This window comes from Bos indicus x Bos taurus, chromosome 28 (genome assembly GCF_003369695.1).
Source record: "Bos indicus x Bos taurus breed Angus x Brahman F1 hybrid chromosome 28, Bos_hybrid_MaternalHap_v2.0, whole genome shotgun sequence".
In the NCBI taxonomy this organism is placed as follows: domain Eukaryota; kingdom Metazoa; phylum Chordata; class Mammalia; order Artiodactyla; family Bovidae; genus Bos; species Bos indicus x Bos taurus.
In genome coordinates this window covers 26,874,640-26,893,486 of record NC_040103.1, presented here as the reverse complement: position 1 = coordinate 26,893,486, position 18,847 = coordinate 26,874,640, and the positions used below count along the sequence as shown (strand labels likewise).

General features: G+C 53.8%; 1 protein-coding gene across 2 annotated transcripts in view; it reads right to left on the bottom strand.

The window, feature by feature from the left end:
* Positions 1 to 421: 421 nt before the first annotated feature.
* The window catches only part of ADAMTS14 (ADAM metallopeptidase with thrombospondin type 1 motif 14), a 95,279-nt gene continuing 76,853 nt past the window's right edge, over positions 422 to 18,847 (bottom strand). For both annotated transcript variants that reach the window (XM_027530632.1, XM_027530633.1), the window contains exons 13-22: positions 18,514 to 18,647; positions 18,011 to 18,134; positions 16,993 to 17,073; positions 12,571 to 12,734; positions 10,965 to 11,133; positions 10,374 to 10,506; positions 8,176 to 8,383; positions 4,425 to 4,554; positions 4,195 to 4,305; positions 422 to 2,461 (exon numbers count right to left, since the gene is read on the bottom strand). In XM_027530632.1, coding sequence (XP_027386433.1) covers positions 1,992 to 2,461; positions 4,195 to 4,305; positions 4,425 to 4,554; positions 8,176 to 8,383; positions 10,374 to 10,506; positions 10,965 to 11,133; positions 12,571 to 12,734; positions 16,993 to 17,073; positions 18,011 to 18,134; positions 18,514 to 18,647 — 1,724 coding nt within the window. In that variant the 3' untranslated portion in view covers positions 422 to 1,991. The remainder of the gene's footprint in view (positions 2,462 to 4,194; positions 4,306 to 4,424; positions 4,555 to 8,175; positions 8,384 to 10,373; positions 10,507 to 10,964; positions 11,134 to 12,570; positions 12,735 to 16,992; positions 17,074 to 18,010; positions 18,135 to 18,513; positions 18,648 to 18,847) is intronic.

Below are 18,847 nucleotides of genomic sequence, written 5' to 3'. Positions count from 1 at the left end.
CAGGGAAAGAGTGCTCACCACCTTGCAAAGAAGCCACCCCTGTGTGTTTGAACAGCTCTGCTCACGAGCACGTCCTCCATATGCAGACCCCCAAATTCCTCCCAGGTGCTCCCACCCTTTGGACCAAATTCTGAACAGTGACTTGCATGAAACCACACAGCTACTTGGTGGAACAGCCTAAGTGGGACCCCCAGGCCCCCAGCCCTGCTCTTGCCTCTCCACCAAGGTGATGTTCAGAGGAACCCCAGAACAAGTGTGACCAAGGTGAGGAGGCTGGGGGCCAAGTCTTCCTGTGGCTCTGACCCCTCCCTGTCCACCCGCAACCCCAATCATCTTACCAGCCAAGGGCAGTAGAGCTCTGGCTTTGCTGTCCCTTTTTTGCTAAAATGGAGAGGAAAAAGAAAAACACACCACAACTTTCTCGGGTCCAAAACAAACACCAAGGACAGTGTTAATAAATACATAAAAATTTAAAGATCTCGACCGCAAAGGCACTTGATACAGGTGGGCTGGGTCGCACAGGAATGGTTCTGTGTGTGTCCCAGCTGCCCTGGGAGGGGGTAGGCAGCAGGTGGAGAGGGCCCCTGGGGAGCCCCTCTAGGGCTTCCATTCTCCAGGGGGTTTCAGGCCGGGGCCCACTGTCCCTATTCCTCTAGCCTGGCTCAGAATGGCCCCTTTGCCCTGGGAACAGAAGAACTGGCCAGCACCTTACGGCCTGCTGAGGGGTCTGGGAGACCCTCTGCATGCCTCAGAGTGAGAACCCCTGGAGAGGTCCTGGGAACTGGGTGGCTTCCAGAGAGCCAGAGGGTCCAGGGAAGTTACCTGCCGTTGGAGGTAACGTGGCGGAGGGCAGCTGAGGCCCTACAGCATGGTGGGCCAGTGCCTCCATGGGGCAGAGGCTCACGTCCTGCCCTGGGGCACTTGGCCCTTGTCAACCCCAGAGTCTGGCTATGGGTGGACTCTGGTCCTCAGCCTTGGAGTCTGGTCACCCTCCTACCCCTACCCAGCACCACAAATACACCTCTGGCCCAGCTTAAGCCAGGTGAGAGAAGACCCCTGACTCTAGCAGGAGTGGTCTTTGATAGAGGGCAACAGCGGATGGGGCTCAGTCTGAGAACTCACGACTCCTCATGCTCCGCCAAGTCACCTTCCAGCTGTGCTCCCTTCATGCACCAAAGCGATGACCACAGTTGCCATTCCTGGTCCAGCCAGGGGTCTAGCACCAGTTAGGAATTCCCTGGATGGTGAGGACACATACTCCAGGCTGTCCATAGCTCCCTTCTCGGGGGGTTGGGGCTGGGGTGAGGTTAGGAGGCCCATCTGTAACCTGGAGGCACTGGAAGTCACAGGACGTGCCATCTGCAGGTGCAGAGGTGGCCACCGACACTGCCGTCCTGCCAGCACACTCCAGCTGGACTCTGCTTCTTGGCCTTGGCTGGAGGAGCTGTCTGCAGCTCTTGCTACAAAGAGCTGAGTCCGAGATGAACTTGCCTCCCACCCACCCTAGGCATGTAGCTGAATTCCCCCAGCCCACTTCCTCTCAGACCACCTGCGAGTATTCCCTCCACCTTCCCTGTCCTGCTTTGCCTCTCTGGGCAGAGGGGCCCAGTAGACAGGGCCTCCACCGGGGTGCTCACGAGTCCTGGCAAATGGATCCAGTGTGGGGCCCGGTGGCAGGTGGTGAGGGAGGGGTGGTAGCAGGCCCTCAGTCCCTGCAGGAGAGACAGACAGGAGCCCCTGAGAGGTTCGGTTCGGTCACCTGGGCTGCTTGCTGAGGTATCTCCGGTTAGGACTTTCCCTGATCTTTTTCTTCCTCATACACCCATTTCACAGGGTGAAAAGTGTCACAGCCCCAAACTAGAACGACATGAAGGCAAATAATTTAAAAGACAGTCCGTGCAGGCCCCCGCCCTGCTGTGTGTCCTCTGAGCCGGGGGTCTCGGGGCAGCACAGAGATTGTAAACTTGACTGGCAGGAAGGGCGAGGCGGGTTCATGTCACCGGGGCTGTGGAGGGAAGGCTGGTGCCTGAATGCTTCGGGTCTTCCCTGAGCAGCCCTTTGTTTTCAGAGGCTGGGGTAGGGGCCCCGGTCCAGCCCCAGGGGGCACTCGGGGAAGTGCCCCGGAATGCTGTAGGGGTTGGTTTCTGGGGAGCAAAGTAGCTTTGGGTCACAGGGGCGCTCGTGCCCAGAGGTCCTGGGAGCGGTGTGGGTTGGTCTCGCTGACGCTGGTCTGATCCCGTTGGCCCCGCAGAGGGCTCCACAGCATCTGGAGGGGCCACGGGTGCTGAGAAGGGGCTCCCAGGAGTGGAGAAGGGTGGTGGTGAGGCCGGGCCAGGGTCTAGGCTCAAGGTCTTCTTGGTGCAGGACTCACAGCACAGCCGGTGGAAGCCGGGGATGGAGCAGTAGCGATCGAGCTCTTCCGTCTGGCAGAAGATGGACCTGTCCCGCACGCAGAGCTCCGCTGCACACACAGCACAAAGACTGATGCTGGAGGTGCCCATCCACCAGGTCCCACCGCCTACTCAGTCCTTCATCTCCCACCCTCACCACCTCCCAGTCAACCCTGAGGAATCTGGTCCACTCCGGCCAGGACCAGGCAGCTGGTAACGCAGTGTGACAAGCAGCCTAAACGTCCTGCCACCAGTCAGCACGCATGTGAAACGCTAAGCCCCCTTACCACTAACTGTGGAACCAAGCAAATCTAGGTTCCATTCAAGGCTGTACCACTTAAAAGCTGCGAGGCCTTAAACTCTTCAACCCTCAGTTTCTTCTGTAAAAACGGAGATAATGCTGACATTTAAATAATAATAATATTATTGAAAATAGCATTTAAAAAGTTTCTGGCATAGAGGGGTGCTCACCATATTAGTTTTGTTTGCTTTGGCTTAAATGTCATCAAAAAACGGTTTTTGCATTTTTGTGATAACTTCAGGTAGGTCTTTCCAGACAATGTGAGGTCAGGAGCTTAGCTTTCTACTAATTTTTGCCAGGGAAAGAGAAAAGGAGGAGAAGGAAGGGGAGAGGGAGGGGACAAGGAAGAAGGGGGAGGGGGAAGGAGAAAAAGCGAGGAGAGAAAAGGTAGGGTGCAGGCTAAGGGGAACGAGAAATGTTAGGGAAAATGGAAAACAAGTGGCCTCTAGATGGCGCCAGAATTCTAGGACCAGAGTGAGAGCTCCCCTTCGCTCCCCAGAGTGAAAGGAAAGGAAACCAGACGCTTGCACTGCTTGCTTTCACCGTTTGAGCCTCAGCATAGGAGCAGAGCAGCAGCAAGACTTGAGCCAGGAGATTACCTGAAGACATTTAATCAGACCCCTTTGTTTTACAGATCAGGTTGCTGCGCTCAGAGAGGTTCACAGATGTGCACGAGGTCACACAGCCAACCAACTGGTCGTCTCATTAGGAGTCAGGGTCTGGGATCTTTCTGCTACTCATCTTGACAGACCCTGGTCCTTGGGACAGTGAGAAAGGGAAATAGAGAAGAAGCCTAGGAAGGAGCACAGAACATAAAGCCTGGTAGGTTCTTGGTTAATATTTATTAATAGATGGATAGGCAGATGGATGGATGGACGGGCAGATAGATGGAAAGATGAGAGGGTGAACTGACGGGCTCAGGATCATGAAGCAGAGAGAAATGACTGCTACTGTTTTTGTTGCTGTTAGCTGGCAGCTAGGCAGGAGTGCATACGTTATCATTTAATTCTCTCAAAAGCCGTATAAAGACAGCTCAGAACTACCACTGCCATCCCCAAACCTTGGAACCAGATATGATTCACAATTCAGAACTTTGGAAGTTAGAAAAGTAATCTTCACCGTATTCATATTATATAACACCCCTGGTGGACCTGAGGGGTCACCTTGTAACCAAATATGTCAATGTTTCTGTAACAAAAGAATAACTAATTTCTTGTCCGTTCAGTTCCGATTTTGCTGCCCAATGAGTCTGCACCAGATTCAGGGAGACATTTGCAGCTTTCAATTACTCTGGAACAGCAGATAAGGAACCATGGGCCATTACAAGCATCACCTCCCGCTCACAGCTGAGGAATCCAAGGCTGTGAGGTGGTGATAGTCACCTCAGGAGGCTAAGGTCACGCGAACAGACTGGAAGCTGGGTCTGCTCCACTGCACGGCCCATGCTCGTGATGCCAGACACTGGGAGGCTGGGAAAGGGATACGGTCCAGAGATATACTTACTGGATGATATCTTGTTGATGGGATCCAGAGGCCCAGACTGTGGCACCCACTGCCCCTCTGGGGTCACAAGTTCCCGGACATCAGCTTTCACTGTGGAGTTCTGGAGATTTCCTGGGAGGGGCGGGAAAGAAGCTCTAGTACTGGGGGTACCAGTGGGCTGGGAAGCCAGTCAGGCTGGGCCTCAGATCTAGGCCAGAGAAGCTGGCCAACCCCCATCCTACCCGGCTCACCTCCGCAGGCGGGCAGGCTGCAGGCCTGGACCGTGTCCGGCTTGGCCCCCTCACACTGCCCCAGACTGTTGGCGTTGGTCCGGCACACCACCTGCCGCTGCTGGATGCCCTCTCCGCAGGTGACAGAGCACTGTCGTGGAGGGTGTGGGGGAGGGAGGACAGGGTGGGGGGGAGGGGGGGCAGGGTGGGGGCGGGCCAGGCCGGGGTGTGGTGGAGGCGGGGCAAGATGGGGGCGGGCCAGGCCGGGGTGGGCAGAGAGACAGGGGAAGGAGGCGGTGAGCTCCGAAGCCCAGCCAATGTGCAGGACAGAAAGGGTACAGAGGAGGGTGCTAAGCCTCTGCTTGACTTGATCCTTGACTAGGATGCACAAGGACTGCACTCAACAGCCTCTCCAGGTCAGTGCAGCAACTTCAAATACTCCGCTGCTGCTGCTTAGCCACTCAGTCATGTCTGACTCTTTGTGACCCTGTGGACTGTAGCCTGCCAGGCTCCTCTGTCCATGGAATTCTCCAGGCAAGAATACTGGAGTGGGTTGCCATGCCCTCCTCCAGGGGATCTTCCTGACCCAGGGATTGAATCCGGGTCTCCCACATTGCAGGCAGACTCTTTACCATCTGAGCCACCAGGGAAGCCCAAATATTCCTCAACTAGGTGGGAAAGAGCCACTGTCTTGATCTTAGAACCCCGAACCTCCCCACCTCCTGGAGGGGGCCTGTGGGACCCCCTTCCAGCACTACCGCTTATGTCCACTGTGTCTAGTTTGTACCTGGGTCCTCAAATAGTTTGTTTATCACCCTGCACACTCCCTGTTGCCATCCACCAGTCCAAGGGACCTGGGGCAGGTCTATGCACTTGATGATACCTTGTCAAGGGGATGCAGGAACCCAGACTGTAACACCAGCTAAGCCAAGAGAGCTAGGTGTCGGGGTCCCCACAGACCCCTCTAGCTCTGACATTCAATGACTTTGCTTTCCAAAACTCAGCATGCAGAGACATGCTCAAAAGTGTCCTGGCATGGGTGCCAGGAGCAAAAGGCCATTGGTGAGGACCGCCACACACACCATCTCCTGGACCCCCCATGCTCTAATAGATGGGTAGGGTCACTTCAAGAAAAGCAAGGGAGGGTGCCCCATGTGACCAAGTCACTGGGCTTGTTTGTTTGGGGCTTTCTTTTGGCCACTCCACACGGCATGCAGAACTCCCCCAACCAGGGATCAAACCCATGCCTCCTGAGGTCACTGGGTTTTGCGAGCACTGAGCACAGCCTCTTCTAGTGGGATGGGAAGGACTTGCAAAGGTCCACTTCGCATACGGGGGCAGGTGACGACCCAGGGAGACCCAGGGGTCACACACCACACAGAACCACGGGACCAAGACAGCTCATCTTCCCAGGATGAAGAGTTAGAGCACAATAGCTCTGGAATGTTTCTGCCAGTCTTACAGGGCCAGTGATCTTCCACCAGCTGTCGCCTGTTTTCTGTAAGGGGTCCCTTACGGACCAGCAATCTGTCTGTTTTACATTCAAACAATAAAGCTATATGTTACGGAGAAGAATATAAAATCTGCATGGGTTGTGTGGGGATTTTTAGTTATTTAAGATACTCTGTTTTGGACTTCTCTGGTGGGCAGTGGATAAGAATCCACCTGCTGATGCAAGGGACATGGGTTTGATCCCTAGTCCGGGAAGATCTCACACGCCTCAGAGCAACTAAGCCCGTGGGCCACAACTATTGAGACTGAGCTCTAGAGCCTGAGAGCTGCAACCACTGAGCCCTCGTGCCCTGGAGCCTGTGCTCTGCAACAAGAGAAGCCGACGCAATGAGAAGCTCGTGCACGACAACTAGAGAGCAGCCCCGGCTCTCCGCAACTGGAGAAAGCCTGCATGCAGCAACAAAGACCCAGCGCAACCCCCCAAATTAATAATAATAAAAATCAAATACTCTGTACCGTGCACTACTTCAAGCCTACAGAAAAGTATGAGGAAGCTGGTCATGAACGCCTGTTCAAACAGCCCACTAGCAAAGTCAATAAATCAGCATTCTGGCATATTTTCAAATATTGTGCTGTGTCTTTTTAAACTACATAAATGGTAGCCCCATTGGAAGTATTTTTGTCCTTCATACGTCAGTGTTTTTTCTCACCTATTTTTCTGAGGTTTATCTATGTTGATAAGTACAGTTCAAGTTTATTTATTTTTCTTGCTGTATAGTATTTTATTACATGAACAGACCATGGGGGTTTTTTCGGTATAATTTCCTATGGATGGATAGACATATATATAATATTTCCTGATATTTTTCTATTATAATAGGCGTTATTGTGCTTATCTCTGTGATCAGCTGAAGTTTCAAAAATTATAGTCAAATATACAGACCATACAATTTACACTGTGACCACTTTTAAGTGCATGGTTCAGGGGCATTGAGTGTATTTACACTATTGTGAAACCCTCACCACCCAGCTCCAGAACTGATTCTTCTTCCCAAGCTGAAACTCTGCACCCATTAAACATTAACTTCCCACCCCCTCTCCCCCAGCCCGCTGGCAATCACCCTTCTACTTTCTGTCTCTATGGATTTCACTGTTATGGGTACCTCACGTTAAGTAATCACACAGTATTCGTCATTTTGTGTCTGGCTCATTTCACTCTACATCATGTCTTCAAAGCTCAAACCCAGTGAATTTTCAAGAAAACACAAGACCCTGTGGTCCCTGGACCATTCCACAGCCTTCTTATCGTCTCCCTTTTCTTTCGCTGACCTCGCAACAATGAACTTGCTACAGAGCTGCCAGAGTGATCTTTAAACCTGAAACCAGAGCTTGTGATACACGTTAAAACCTTTCAAGGTTCCCACTGCTCTCAGAATAACTAACTCCTCATAAAGCCCTGCAGCATCTGACCCCTGCTCACCTCTCCAAAGCCATCCTACAACCCCTGCCCCTCCCATTCAGCTCCAGTCCCTTTCTGTTTCTGGAATGTAACAAGGTCGTTCCTGCCTCGGGGTCCTCCTGTGGCTCATGCCTCACGTCACAGCTCTAATGTCACCACCTCAAAGAGGCCCTCCCTGATATGTTATCCTGTTTACTTCTGCTCAGGTCCAGCTGCAGCTGGTGCATGCTTCTGTCTCTGGTACTTGTCTCCCATCTCCCTCACTGGACTGTAAGCACCACAAGGACAAGAATCGGGTCTGTTGGAAATGGGTTCTAGGCATTCTTAGCACAGTGCGCCTGCAATGTAACTGGCACTCAGTAAATACTTCCTGAATGCAAGAATGTGCTTCAGGGACTTCCCTAGTGGTCCAGTGGCTACGATTCTGTTCTCCCAATGCAGGGGGCCCAGCTTCTATCCCTGGTCGGGGAACTAGATCCCACAGGCCACAGTGAAGATGGAGGATCCTGGTGAGACTCAGCACAGCCAAATAAAAATAAATACTAAAAAGAATGTGCTTCAATTCGCATATCTAAAACACAGGGATATTAGCCCAAGCCTCCTAGCTCTCAGTGAAGGTCAAAGCAGATACTGAATAATATAAAGGCCGAGAACAAACCCATGTTCCAGCATACATGGGAGCTGATGGACTCAGTTTTGAGAAAAATCAAATCAGATGCAGGGAGAGAAATTCAACCAGAAACTCTGCCTGCATGGACAACCAGAACTCTCGGCAGCTCCCCTCCCAGACCCACCTCTTTCTGGACTTCCAGGGTAAGTGCCTATTAGCCCAGCCCCTCGCACCCTCTGAGAACAGCTCACCTGGGACCAGGCTCCTGTCCGCCACTGGAGTGGACAGGGCACGCGCAGGCAGGGCCGACGGGCCTCAGGCCGCTCCCCGGGGCAGGCCTTGGCCGGCATGGCCTTGTGAGTACCGTTGGTGAGGGGCAGCAGGCACTGCACCCCCCGAGTCTGCACCCCGAGCTTCCCACAGCTCCGGCTGCAGGTGCCCCACTCCTCCGTCACCCACCTGGAGACAGACAGGGAGAAAGGTAGAGGGAAGGCAGGACTGTGGCATACTTTCTCCCAGAGCTGCTCCCACCCTCCGAACCACAGGAGGCAGGAGCCAGAGAGAAGGGCTGGGCTTCAGAATACTTGGGGGCCAAGCCATCCACCTGACTCTGCAGCCACCGGGTGTGCGGCCTTAGGGAGGTCACTTATTCCCTCCTCAGTTTCCTCGTCTAAAAAAACAGGTATAATGCCTATTTAAATCCTGCCACCCTGCGGGTCCTTGCACCCTGCAAGCTCTTGACCACTCTAAGCTACAGTTAGCCCACCTTTACATCAGGATTCTTTCAACACTCTGAATTTTCCTGGTAGCCCAGTGGTTAAGACTTTGCCTTCCAATGCCAGGGACATGGGTTCAATCTTTAGTTGGGGGACTAAGATCCCACATGCTGCAGGGCGACTAAGCCCGTGTGCTGCAAACCACAGAGCTCATGAGCTCTGGAGCCCACATTGCAACTAGAGAGTCCGTGTGCCACAACAGAAGCAGAAGTACCCCAGCCTCCAGGGGGGTCTCAGGACAGTTAAAGGACATGTATACGTAAAGCATGTGGCGGAGTGCTTGGCACACAGCAGGTGTGTCATAAACGTAGGCTCTGTCACCATCACCGCCAGTGCCTGCAGAGCTTTGGCTCATCAGCCAAGCTGGTGGTCTCCAAGCATCTTTTAGCTTTAGCCACAGAGCAACTTCCCAGTGGCATCTTAAGCAGATGCCCTCTGGAAGAGTTAGACCAAAGCAAAACCGCTCTTGTCTAGAAAGAGAAAATGCAAGATCCCTGTGGCAGGATGGAGGGAGGGCAGCCCCCAAATGCCACTCCTCTGTTTCCTGAGACACCGTTCAGTAAACCAAGGGTTTCAGCCAACCCCTTCCTTTAGAAAACAAAACAAAAAGCCCTCAAACTTCACCTGGCATTTAACACATGAAGAAACAAGCCATGTTTCTGGTGGATGACCTGCTGAGGGTCATGAAGGCATTAGCCGCACATGCTCTGTGACCACCAGTGTCTGTGTGGAAAGTGGCCGGAATAAAAAGTAACGCATCAAAGAAAAGCATGGAGGGCTAGGGGGCTGGGGACCGTGGCCTGGAGCTGGACACAGGGAGGCCATGGCAGGCTCGAGCACCGGCCACCAGCTCCCACCCTGGCCCCAGGCCCCTCCGCCCTACAGGAGCAGAGCTGCTATGGGTCAGCAAGGATGAATCGGAATCCCCTCCCTAACCCTGAGAGGACTCCAGGGAGGCAGGTGGGCGGACTTGGTTCTCTGTGGTTTCCTGCCAGCCCACTACCCTCGGCCCTGCCTGAGGGCCACTAGAGAAGCCTGCTAGGGGCTGAGGGGGTGCTGGGCAACAGGCTCAGAGGCCAGATCTCGATCCTACACCAATCACGGCTCTTTTCTCCCCTAAGCCCCAAGAGAAGAGAAAAAAAGCCTCTCTTTTCTCCAAATACCCCCAAGAACATGACCCTGTGCTCAGAAGAGCCAGGGAATCCCAATCAGGGGCTAGACCGTGGCTGGGAGCTGGCAGGCCAGGCCGTGTGCCTGGGCCCCAGATGACTGGCCAGAGGAACTGGTGGACATGCCCCAGCCTCGGCCCTGGAAGCACTGAGCTCCTCTTCACCTCCATGGACCCCCTGGATCATGGAGAGAAAGCTGGGTCCACAGATCGGGCCTCAGCCTCCCCACCTGTAAAAGGATGCTGGGAGGGACAGAACAAAGGCGGCATCTTCCTCTTTCTGGGAGTGAAAGCTAATCTAGAAACCTCAGAGGGGATGGATAGGCAAGGAGGGCAGTGCTGGCCATGGGCAGAGTCTGGTGTGTGGGTACTCTCTGCTCAGAGTCCCGGCTGCAGGGTCTGTGTGCCCCCACGCTCCAGTGCTGGAGGAGCACCCCTCATCCTGAGGTCAGGGCTGCGGGACGTCTGTGTTCAGCCACCTCGTCCCTCCCCCGGAAGCACTCACCCTGGCTGGGCGCATGCGTGCTGGTTGCAGCGCCGGCGGATGGGCTTGGGCCTCTTCCTGTGGTCGCACAGGTGCCGCTGGACCATGTGGTGATCTCGTCGGCGCCGGCAGCCGTATTTGGTGAACTGGATCCCTGGAAGGAGGGCAGCCTGCTGTGGGGGCTCAGTTCTGCCAGGCCCCCCACTATCCTGGCCCAGAGCCTCAGGGACTGTGAGCTCTGAGTCCCACCTCCCTCTGGGCCTGTGCAACATCTCCTCCCAAAGTCACTTTCTAAGGAAGCCACCAGCCCATCTCAGGTGTCCCTGCCATAGTGCAGGTGGGGATGTGGCTCTGCACCACAGCCTCTCCGCACAGAGGGGGAGCCCTTGCAGGGCAGAGACCCTGACCCAGGCTTGTCTCTAGCACCCCCAGCCCAGCCCCAAGGCCCTGCCCAGGCAGGCTGTCACACCCCAGCGACCTTGATGGAGAAACTGAGGCATGAGCTGGGGCCACGGTAAGTGGAGACAATTTCAGCCCCCTGACCCCTCCTGCTCCTCTCCCGAGAGGCCCTGGGCTGCCCCACAAGGGGGCTGCAGTCAGGCAGGCTGGTACCTCCTCCACAGGCCTTGGTGCAGGGCGCCCAGCTCTTGAGTGCCCACTCGTAGGTGTCTGTCTCCTCCAGGAGCACATTGTTGCTCCCGATAAGGGGCAGCAGGTCCTCGTGGATGATGTACTTGTAGGCCAGACTGCTGCGGGGGCCACTTTCAGCTGGGGGGAGTACCTGAGGGGAGACGGAGGAGGTGGCACAGGACTGGAGGGCGGGGAGCAAGGTCAGCATAGGGAGACCAGAGAGGAGGAGTCACCAGGGAGGATGTGGGGTCAGAAGCAGAACCAGTGGAAGCCAGGAGCGGGTAGCACCGAGTATGGCCTGGGGAGGACTTTCAGACCCATAGCCACAGGAAAACTCAGGCCAAGCACCTACTGCGTGCCTGGCCTGAACAGCCTGTGTGCCCATCAGTGATTCTCCCTCCCACACACCTAAGTTCCAACAAGGGCAGGAACCATGTCTGCTGGTCTGTCCTGCTCACGAGAGCACTCACACTGCCTGTCTCTAGAAGATGGTCTACAATAGAGATTCTTATCAGATATATGATTGCAAATACTTTCCCCCATTCTGTTCAGGTAATCTCACTTTCCTGAAAATGTCTTTTCATGTACAAAAGCTTTCAATTTCCATGAAGACCAGTTTATTTCTCTCTTTTTTTTTTCTTTCATTGCTCATGCTTTTGGTTTCGTATCTAGGAATCCAAGGTCATGATTTATCCCTCTATTTTCTCCAAGAGTTCTATGGCTTTAGCTCTTGTTCTTGGGGCTTTGATCTATTGTGAGCTGATTTTGGTAGACGGCGTGAGGCAGGAGTTCAACTTCATTCTTCTGCCTGTAGATATCCCATTATGCAAGCATTGTTAGTTGCGGAGATCCTTCTTTCCCCATTGAATATTCTTGGTATTCTTGTTGGAAATCAACTGGCCATAGGTGTACGAGTGGGCAGTAAATATAGCATGAACAGGAAGCACATGTTGGATTGAATTAATATACTGACACCGACTGGCTTCAGACCCTGTCCTCTAGGACCTCCCTGACCAGGGAGAGTATCACCAGAAACAAAGCATGTCCAGGGCCTCCCTGTCACCAGTCAGTGACAACAGAGGCTCTCCTGACCTGGTCTCCTAAGTTAACAATCCCTGATCCACAAGCTCTGGCTTATGGTCTAGGAAGAGGAGGTGTGGGCAGAGGTGGGCCCCAGCTGGGACAGTAGCTGGCAGTGTCAGACAGCACCCATGAGCCACAGGCCATTTGACGCACTTGCTGGCAAAGTCACAATGCAAGTGGACACCAGAAGATGGCAGAATAACAGGGGGAACCAACCCAGGTCCTCCAGCTCCTCCTGGGCCCTATCTCTGAGCTTGCATTATGGAGGACAGGCTCCCTGAAGGGGTGTCTCTGACTGGACAGTGAGACAACAGTTTCTTTTTCCCTTCTCACTTCCCATCCTACAAGCCTGGAAGTACGAAGGGCATCTTGGCCTTGTCCAGGCTCCCAAAGACACCTGAACAGGAACAGAAGTGTTGGCTCAGCAGCAGAGACAGGGGGTTAGGGGACTGGGCTGGGGCAGCAAGGTGAGTGGGCAGGGGCCACCATGCGGGCGAGGGCTCACCAGGACAGTGACGGCTTCGGGCAGGGGGCCACTGGTTTTGAGGCTCTCCTTGGCATCCTCCACCACGTACTCCCACTCCAGGCCCATTGCGGTGAAGGTCCGGCTCGTGGCTTCCTTGCCCTTGGGGTTGAGGATGAAGCTGCCTGTGACCTGGTTCTTCACCGCTGGCCATGGGGAGAGGGTCACACAGATTTCTATTCCCCTCCACAGGAGCATGAGCCACACCTCGGGGCTTCAAGGCCGTCCCCACGGGTCCCTCGGGGCTCTTGCCTACCTGTCTCTCTGTCCCCACCTGAGCCTTTCCCCAGTCAGATGGGTCGTGCCACTGCCCCCTGGCAGCACCCCTGCCTCTGGACTCTGGTGCACACCATTCCTCTCACCTGGTCTCCCCTTCTTCCTGCCTGACAGATCTCCACCCACATTTAAGGCTCAGCACAGTAACTACCTCTATGCTGCTGCCGCCACTAAGTCACTTCAGTCATGTCTGACTCTGTGCAACCCCATAGACGGCAGCCCACCAGGCTCCTCTGTCCCTGGGATTCTCGAGGCAAGAACACTGGAGTGGGTTGCCATTTCCTTCTCCAATGCATGCATGCATGCTAAGTCAGTTCAGTCGTGTCCGACTCTGTGCAACCCTATGAACAGCAGCCCACCAGGCTCCTCTGACCACGGGATTCTCTAGGCAAGAATACTGGAGTGGGTTGCCATTTCCTTCTCCAAACAACCTCTATAGCAGAGCATAAAGGCTAAGAGTATAGGCTCTGGAGTTAGACTGATCTGGGAAAATTACTCAGAGTCCTTGTGCTGCCTCAGTTTCACCATGTATAAATTTTGAATGCCCTTTGAGGATAATCACAGTATCCCATGCTCACCTACCCTGCCAAGAGGCTCTTGGGACAATTAAAGTTCATATATGTAAAGAACGAGGCTGTGTGCATGGCATGCAGTTGGCACATAATAAATGGTAGGCACTACTACTGGCATCAAAGCGGCGTCTGAGTTATAGTTGCAATTACAGACATCCTGTCTCTCCCACAGCCTGTCAGGATATCTCCTCTACCTCGGTGTCCCTGGCCCAGAACAGGGCTGAGCACAGAGTGGGTGGATAAAAAAAAATCTGTAAACGTCTACCCCTTACAGTCCCAGCCAGTGAGTAACTCACAGCCTACAACTGGAGCTGGCTGGCGGGCAGGAGGTGTGTAGGCTGCAGACACCCCAGCAAAGGCCCCGATTCACAGCTTTATTCACCCTGGAAGCACCAGGGGTCGGAGAAGAGCTGCACCCTGGGACCCGAGCCCCCAGCCAGGTGGGGAGGACAAAGGCTCTGGAGCCCTGGGGTGTCCCCACCTGGGGTAATTATAACATAAGAGCCAGGGATACAGGGCACCAACCACAGGCTGGTCACTCTGCTCACTGCCAAAGTGCAATCCTCACATGCATTCTGAGGTTGGTGCTGTTATTAATCCAGATGGGGAATCAGAGGCTCCGAGATGGGCAGGGGTGTGTCCTGGACATGCAGAGGCCGCTGGTCCAGCTCTCAGGAGGGCCAGCCTCTTTAGTGAGCGGGAGGAGAGATGCCCCTACCCCCAACAACCTCATCTGGCCCAGCTCCAGAATGGCCAGACCCTCCGGGCTAGCGCCAAGCATCGCCTTAGGCAGGGCCCTTGTCTGTCCCCATAGCTCACGGCTACTGCTATCCCCCAGTCCCTGGCTGTACACCCCACCTTCCAGGGGGTGGTGGGCTGGACTCTCCACCATCCAAGTCCTACCAGCTCTGAGCCCAGGCCCTACGACTGACCTGCTCCATATTTCCAGCAACTCTCTTAACCTCTCAGGGCCTCAGTTTCCTCAACTGCAAAATGGGGTAAAAAGAAGGTTGTCATGAGGCTCCAGCAAATGAAGAGTGCCAGCTTCCGGCCCCACACACAGTGGGTGCTACAAGCACAGCTTCTCTCCCTTCACTTCCTTTCAGAGTCCATGCCCCTAAATTCCAGGAGTGCCAGACGTGTTTGGACAGGGCCTTGGCCTTCACTGCCAAGGCGGCCACCTGTCCCAGGCTTCTCCAGAGAGCACACACCCTGTCAGCACACATGTGCACACACGGGCACATGCACACACACTCACACATGTATATTCTGCACACTTTTGCCAGGGTTGCTGTGGATCTCACACACATAATAGTCACACAATCTGTGCCAACGACAGGTCTCAGCTCTGCTTCCTTCCCACACAAGCTCCTGGAGAGCTCTAACCCTCAGGGACTCATCCCACAAGCCTCTACCCCAACCTCCACAGAAGCCCGTCTGCTACCTACAAGCCCATCGAGCTAGCTCCCTGGGAAGGCTAGACATCTGCACAGGGTAGGGATGGATGGAAGGAGCTGGACAGGCAGCCCAAGGGGCTGCTGACAGTATGGAATCATCCGTAGGGCTGCAGTAAGAGAAGTATTTGTAACCACCTTCTTTCAAGGGCAAATGACCTTCTCTCCCTGCCCCTGTCCCTCCCCAGCCCCTGTGCTGGCACAATTCCCCAGAGCCAGACAGGCAGGTGTACAGGGAGATGGCCTAGCCAAAGCCCTCCCATCTCACAGCCAGAGGTGTGGCTGGCAGGGCACGCGGCTGGGAGATCGGACACCAGGGTCCAGACTGGCTCATCCTGCAGGTGAATAAGGGTGCACAAATCGCCCATAACCCACTTAGGGCCTCAGTTTCCCCTTCTGCCTACTTCAACTCCACTCAGGTGCCTTCCAGACCAGGTGAGGAATTTGTACAGCTGGGCTAATGTAAATGCACAGAGAGTGCAAGTTCCCCAGGAGACTTTTTAAATGTTTTCTATTATTTTAATAATAACCTAAAAACACGACTGTTGGCATTTTTGTAATATATGAACTTTCCCAGAGATGTTACATTTTGTGTTTGTGTTCATGATGAGCTGGTAACAAGCAGTGCGACTTGGTGGCTGTGGTAGGTAAGAGGGGGTTCTGGACAGGCCATGGCCCAGGGCCATCACAACCACGCACCCTCTGTAAGGAGTCTGAACATAGGCAAGTGTGGGGAACCCAGCACTGCCCAGCGTGTGGGCAGCAGCCTTCTGCCCCTGCTCACCAGGAGCCTGCTCCAAACCATACTAATGTGCTTTCAATCGAGATAAAATTCACATTGAATACAACTCTGCCTTTTAAAGGGTGCGATTCTGTGACTGTGTAATCACCACCACTATCTAATTCCAGAACATTTCATCACCCCTGAAAGAAATCTGAGACCCATTTGTAGTCACTCACCATTCCCCTCTCCAGCCCCTGACAACCATCAACCTACTCCCTGTCTCTATGGATTTGCCTATTCTGCACATGCTCATTTTTTTGATGCCAATTGTAGTTTCAGCAAAACCAGAATGAAGCAAAGAAACACACAAAAATCTCCCCTTCTTACACTTATGGGCTTAATTTTAATTCTACTGATTGATTTGGGGGGCTGTCATTTTTGATGTCTTGGTTTTAAGCTGTATAACTGCTGCATGTATAAAGGGTAGGCATCCAGCTTAGAGATTCTGTGTTTAAGCATCATAATAATAAGAATAATTGAAGGGTCCCTCTGGTAGACTGCAAAAACAGCCACAAATTCCTCCTATTCCTTTGGTTCACCCCTTTGCACTGTGATGTACCACATCTCCCATTAGGAGATACTCTCCTTCTACCTCTTGAGTCTGGGTTTGGCCATGGCTTGTTTAGACCACTCGGACATGAGAAAGCAGGACGCAAGCAGAGACCTGAAATGGGCTTGCACATCGGGGTTTGCCTGCTCTTGCCACTCCTGAGGACCATGCAACAGATCCCACGTGCATAATCCCAGGCTAGCCAGCTGGGGACATGACCCTGTCCCCCCAGCTGACAGCCAGTACCAACCAGGTCCCTACAGACCCACCAGCTGACTGCACTTGGGTGAGTGAGTTTCCAGGAGGATGAGTTAGAAGAAGCACCCAGCTGAACCCAGCCCAAATCGGGGATCCACAGAACTGATGCTAATAAACACTTGCTACATGAAGCTGCTAAGTTCGGGGATGATGTATTATACAGCAAACGTTAACTAATACATTCTATGGAAATGGGTTACCTTTAAAAGGTACCTATGTGCACAAGAAATGAACAGTGGTTGCCCCTGGGGAAGGAAAGTGCTCCTGGGGTAGAGGGTGGGAGGAATGTCCCCTGGATCCCCTTTCATACCTTCTGAAATCTGAAGCATGGAGCCTTTTTCCAATTCAACACAAATGAAAAATCAATCAACAAAAAAGCATTCTCTCACATTATTCAAATTCAAGAAATGTCCCCTACATTAGAATCTTCTCTTCCGTTCTCCCAGCTCCCCCACACCTGCGGGCAGGTCCCAGGGGCTGGCTGCCCATCACCTAGCACCCCGTACTCACCAATATGGTGGGGGACCTTCTCCAGCTCCTCAATCTGGATGTGCCTGGCACCTGCTGGGATCTGCACCAGCTTGAGAGCTCCTGCCACAGAAGAGGTTCCAGAAAAATCATGAGCATCCTGAGCTGGGAGCACCACACCCAGCATCTCCCATCACCCCTGCTCCTCACAGGCACCCGAGAAGCTCAGTCTCCTTATCTGTAAATAGGAACGGGCCCTTCTTTACAAAGTGTTGAGAAGTTCACAGTTACATAGCTTAAAATGCTCTATAAAAACTATGGATTCAGTGCGTGTGTCACTTGCTACTATTTCCCACTGTCTTGACCCTCCTCTTCTCTCCTGAGGTTCCCCTCTCCCCTTTCTTCTCATACTTAAAGACACTGTAGGGATTTAGATGAAACAAGCCATGAAGATCCAGCATTAGGGGGTCCCCATGATCCTCCCAATCCAACGCCTGAAAACTAACCTTTCTCAGAACCGTCAACTTTCCCCCAACAAGGAGAGACAAGGCAAAGCTGAAATACTCCCAAAGGGGAAATGAATCTAATTCAAACTAAAGTGTAAAGGACTAATATCTGGCCCTTTTCAATAGAGGTATGGAGAGAAGTCAAGAACTTAACCAGGAGTTCAAAGCAGGAAGCACTTCAGTTAAAAAAACAACAAACGAAAAAACAAGGTAAAAGATGAGGATGAAAAGGAAAATTGCTAGTCCAGCCTGGGCCTCATCTTTAGACCTATCTCACCCTCACTCCCAGCAACAGGCCCAGGCCAAGCTTAGTTCCTATGACCCACAGTGCTGAGCAGGAAATGCTTCTGAGCTCCTGAGCCCAAGCGCAGGCACAGCACACGTGGATGGTGAGGGACCACAGTCAGGGCAGAGGCTCCAGGGCCCCCTCTCCCTGCCTGAACTGTGGCCTGGCTCAGCAGGAAAGGGCTCAACTAGGGATGGCTCATTCTCTAGGGCCCTGGCTGGACCAGAACCCCACTGCTCCTGGTCATCCGCCAACCCCACCTGCTCACCTGCCTGCTTGGAGGCCTTGCCCAGTGTCCCCTTCACAGTCCTGCAGTGGGAGTTGTCGCCGCCACAGACCCCACACTTGTCATCTGCCTTCATGGACCCCACTTCCTTGTCACAGCCGACGGGCTAAAGTCAGAGATGGGGTCAGCAAAAGGAGGCTTCCACACCCGCATTGCCACATGCGGTCGGCAGCCCCTGGCCCCCTCTCCAGTCCCCAGACATGAAAGGACCGTAGACTGAGAGGCATTCCTGGACGGGACTCTGCCGCAAACATGCTATGTGACACAGTCAAGCTCTGAAACCTAGCCACGCCTCTCTCCTTGAATGCGGCTGGGCAGTGACCCCTTTCCAGCATCCCAGAGTTATGCTGAGGACAAGAGGTGTCATGGGTAGGGAAGGTGAGGTGATGCCTGTCTTCCCAGGGAACAGAAGGAGGGGGAGGCGCTGTAGCCCTCCAGTCTCCTGGGGCAGGCAGGGGGCGGGTGGTCCAGAGGGGGCCACCTACCACACACTCGCCGCGGGCACAGACACTGTACAGGTCCCGGTAGCTGCAGCGAGTCCCATCATGGACCACCTGGTTCATGAAGACCACATCCCCTGTGTCCTCTGACTGGCAGATCAGTTCACACTTCTGGGCATCTGTGGGGAAACGGAACATACTGAGCCGGCTGGGCTCGCAGAAAGTGGGCTGGCCTAGCCCGACACTAGCACATGGCCGGAACAGGAAGTCCCAGGGGCCAGCTCTGGGCAATGCAGGGAGAACCAGGTGTGGAGCTGGGCATAAGATCCCTGCTATGGCACTTAGGAGTCATGTAACTTTGGGTAACTTATCTGACCTC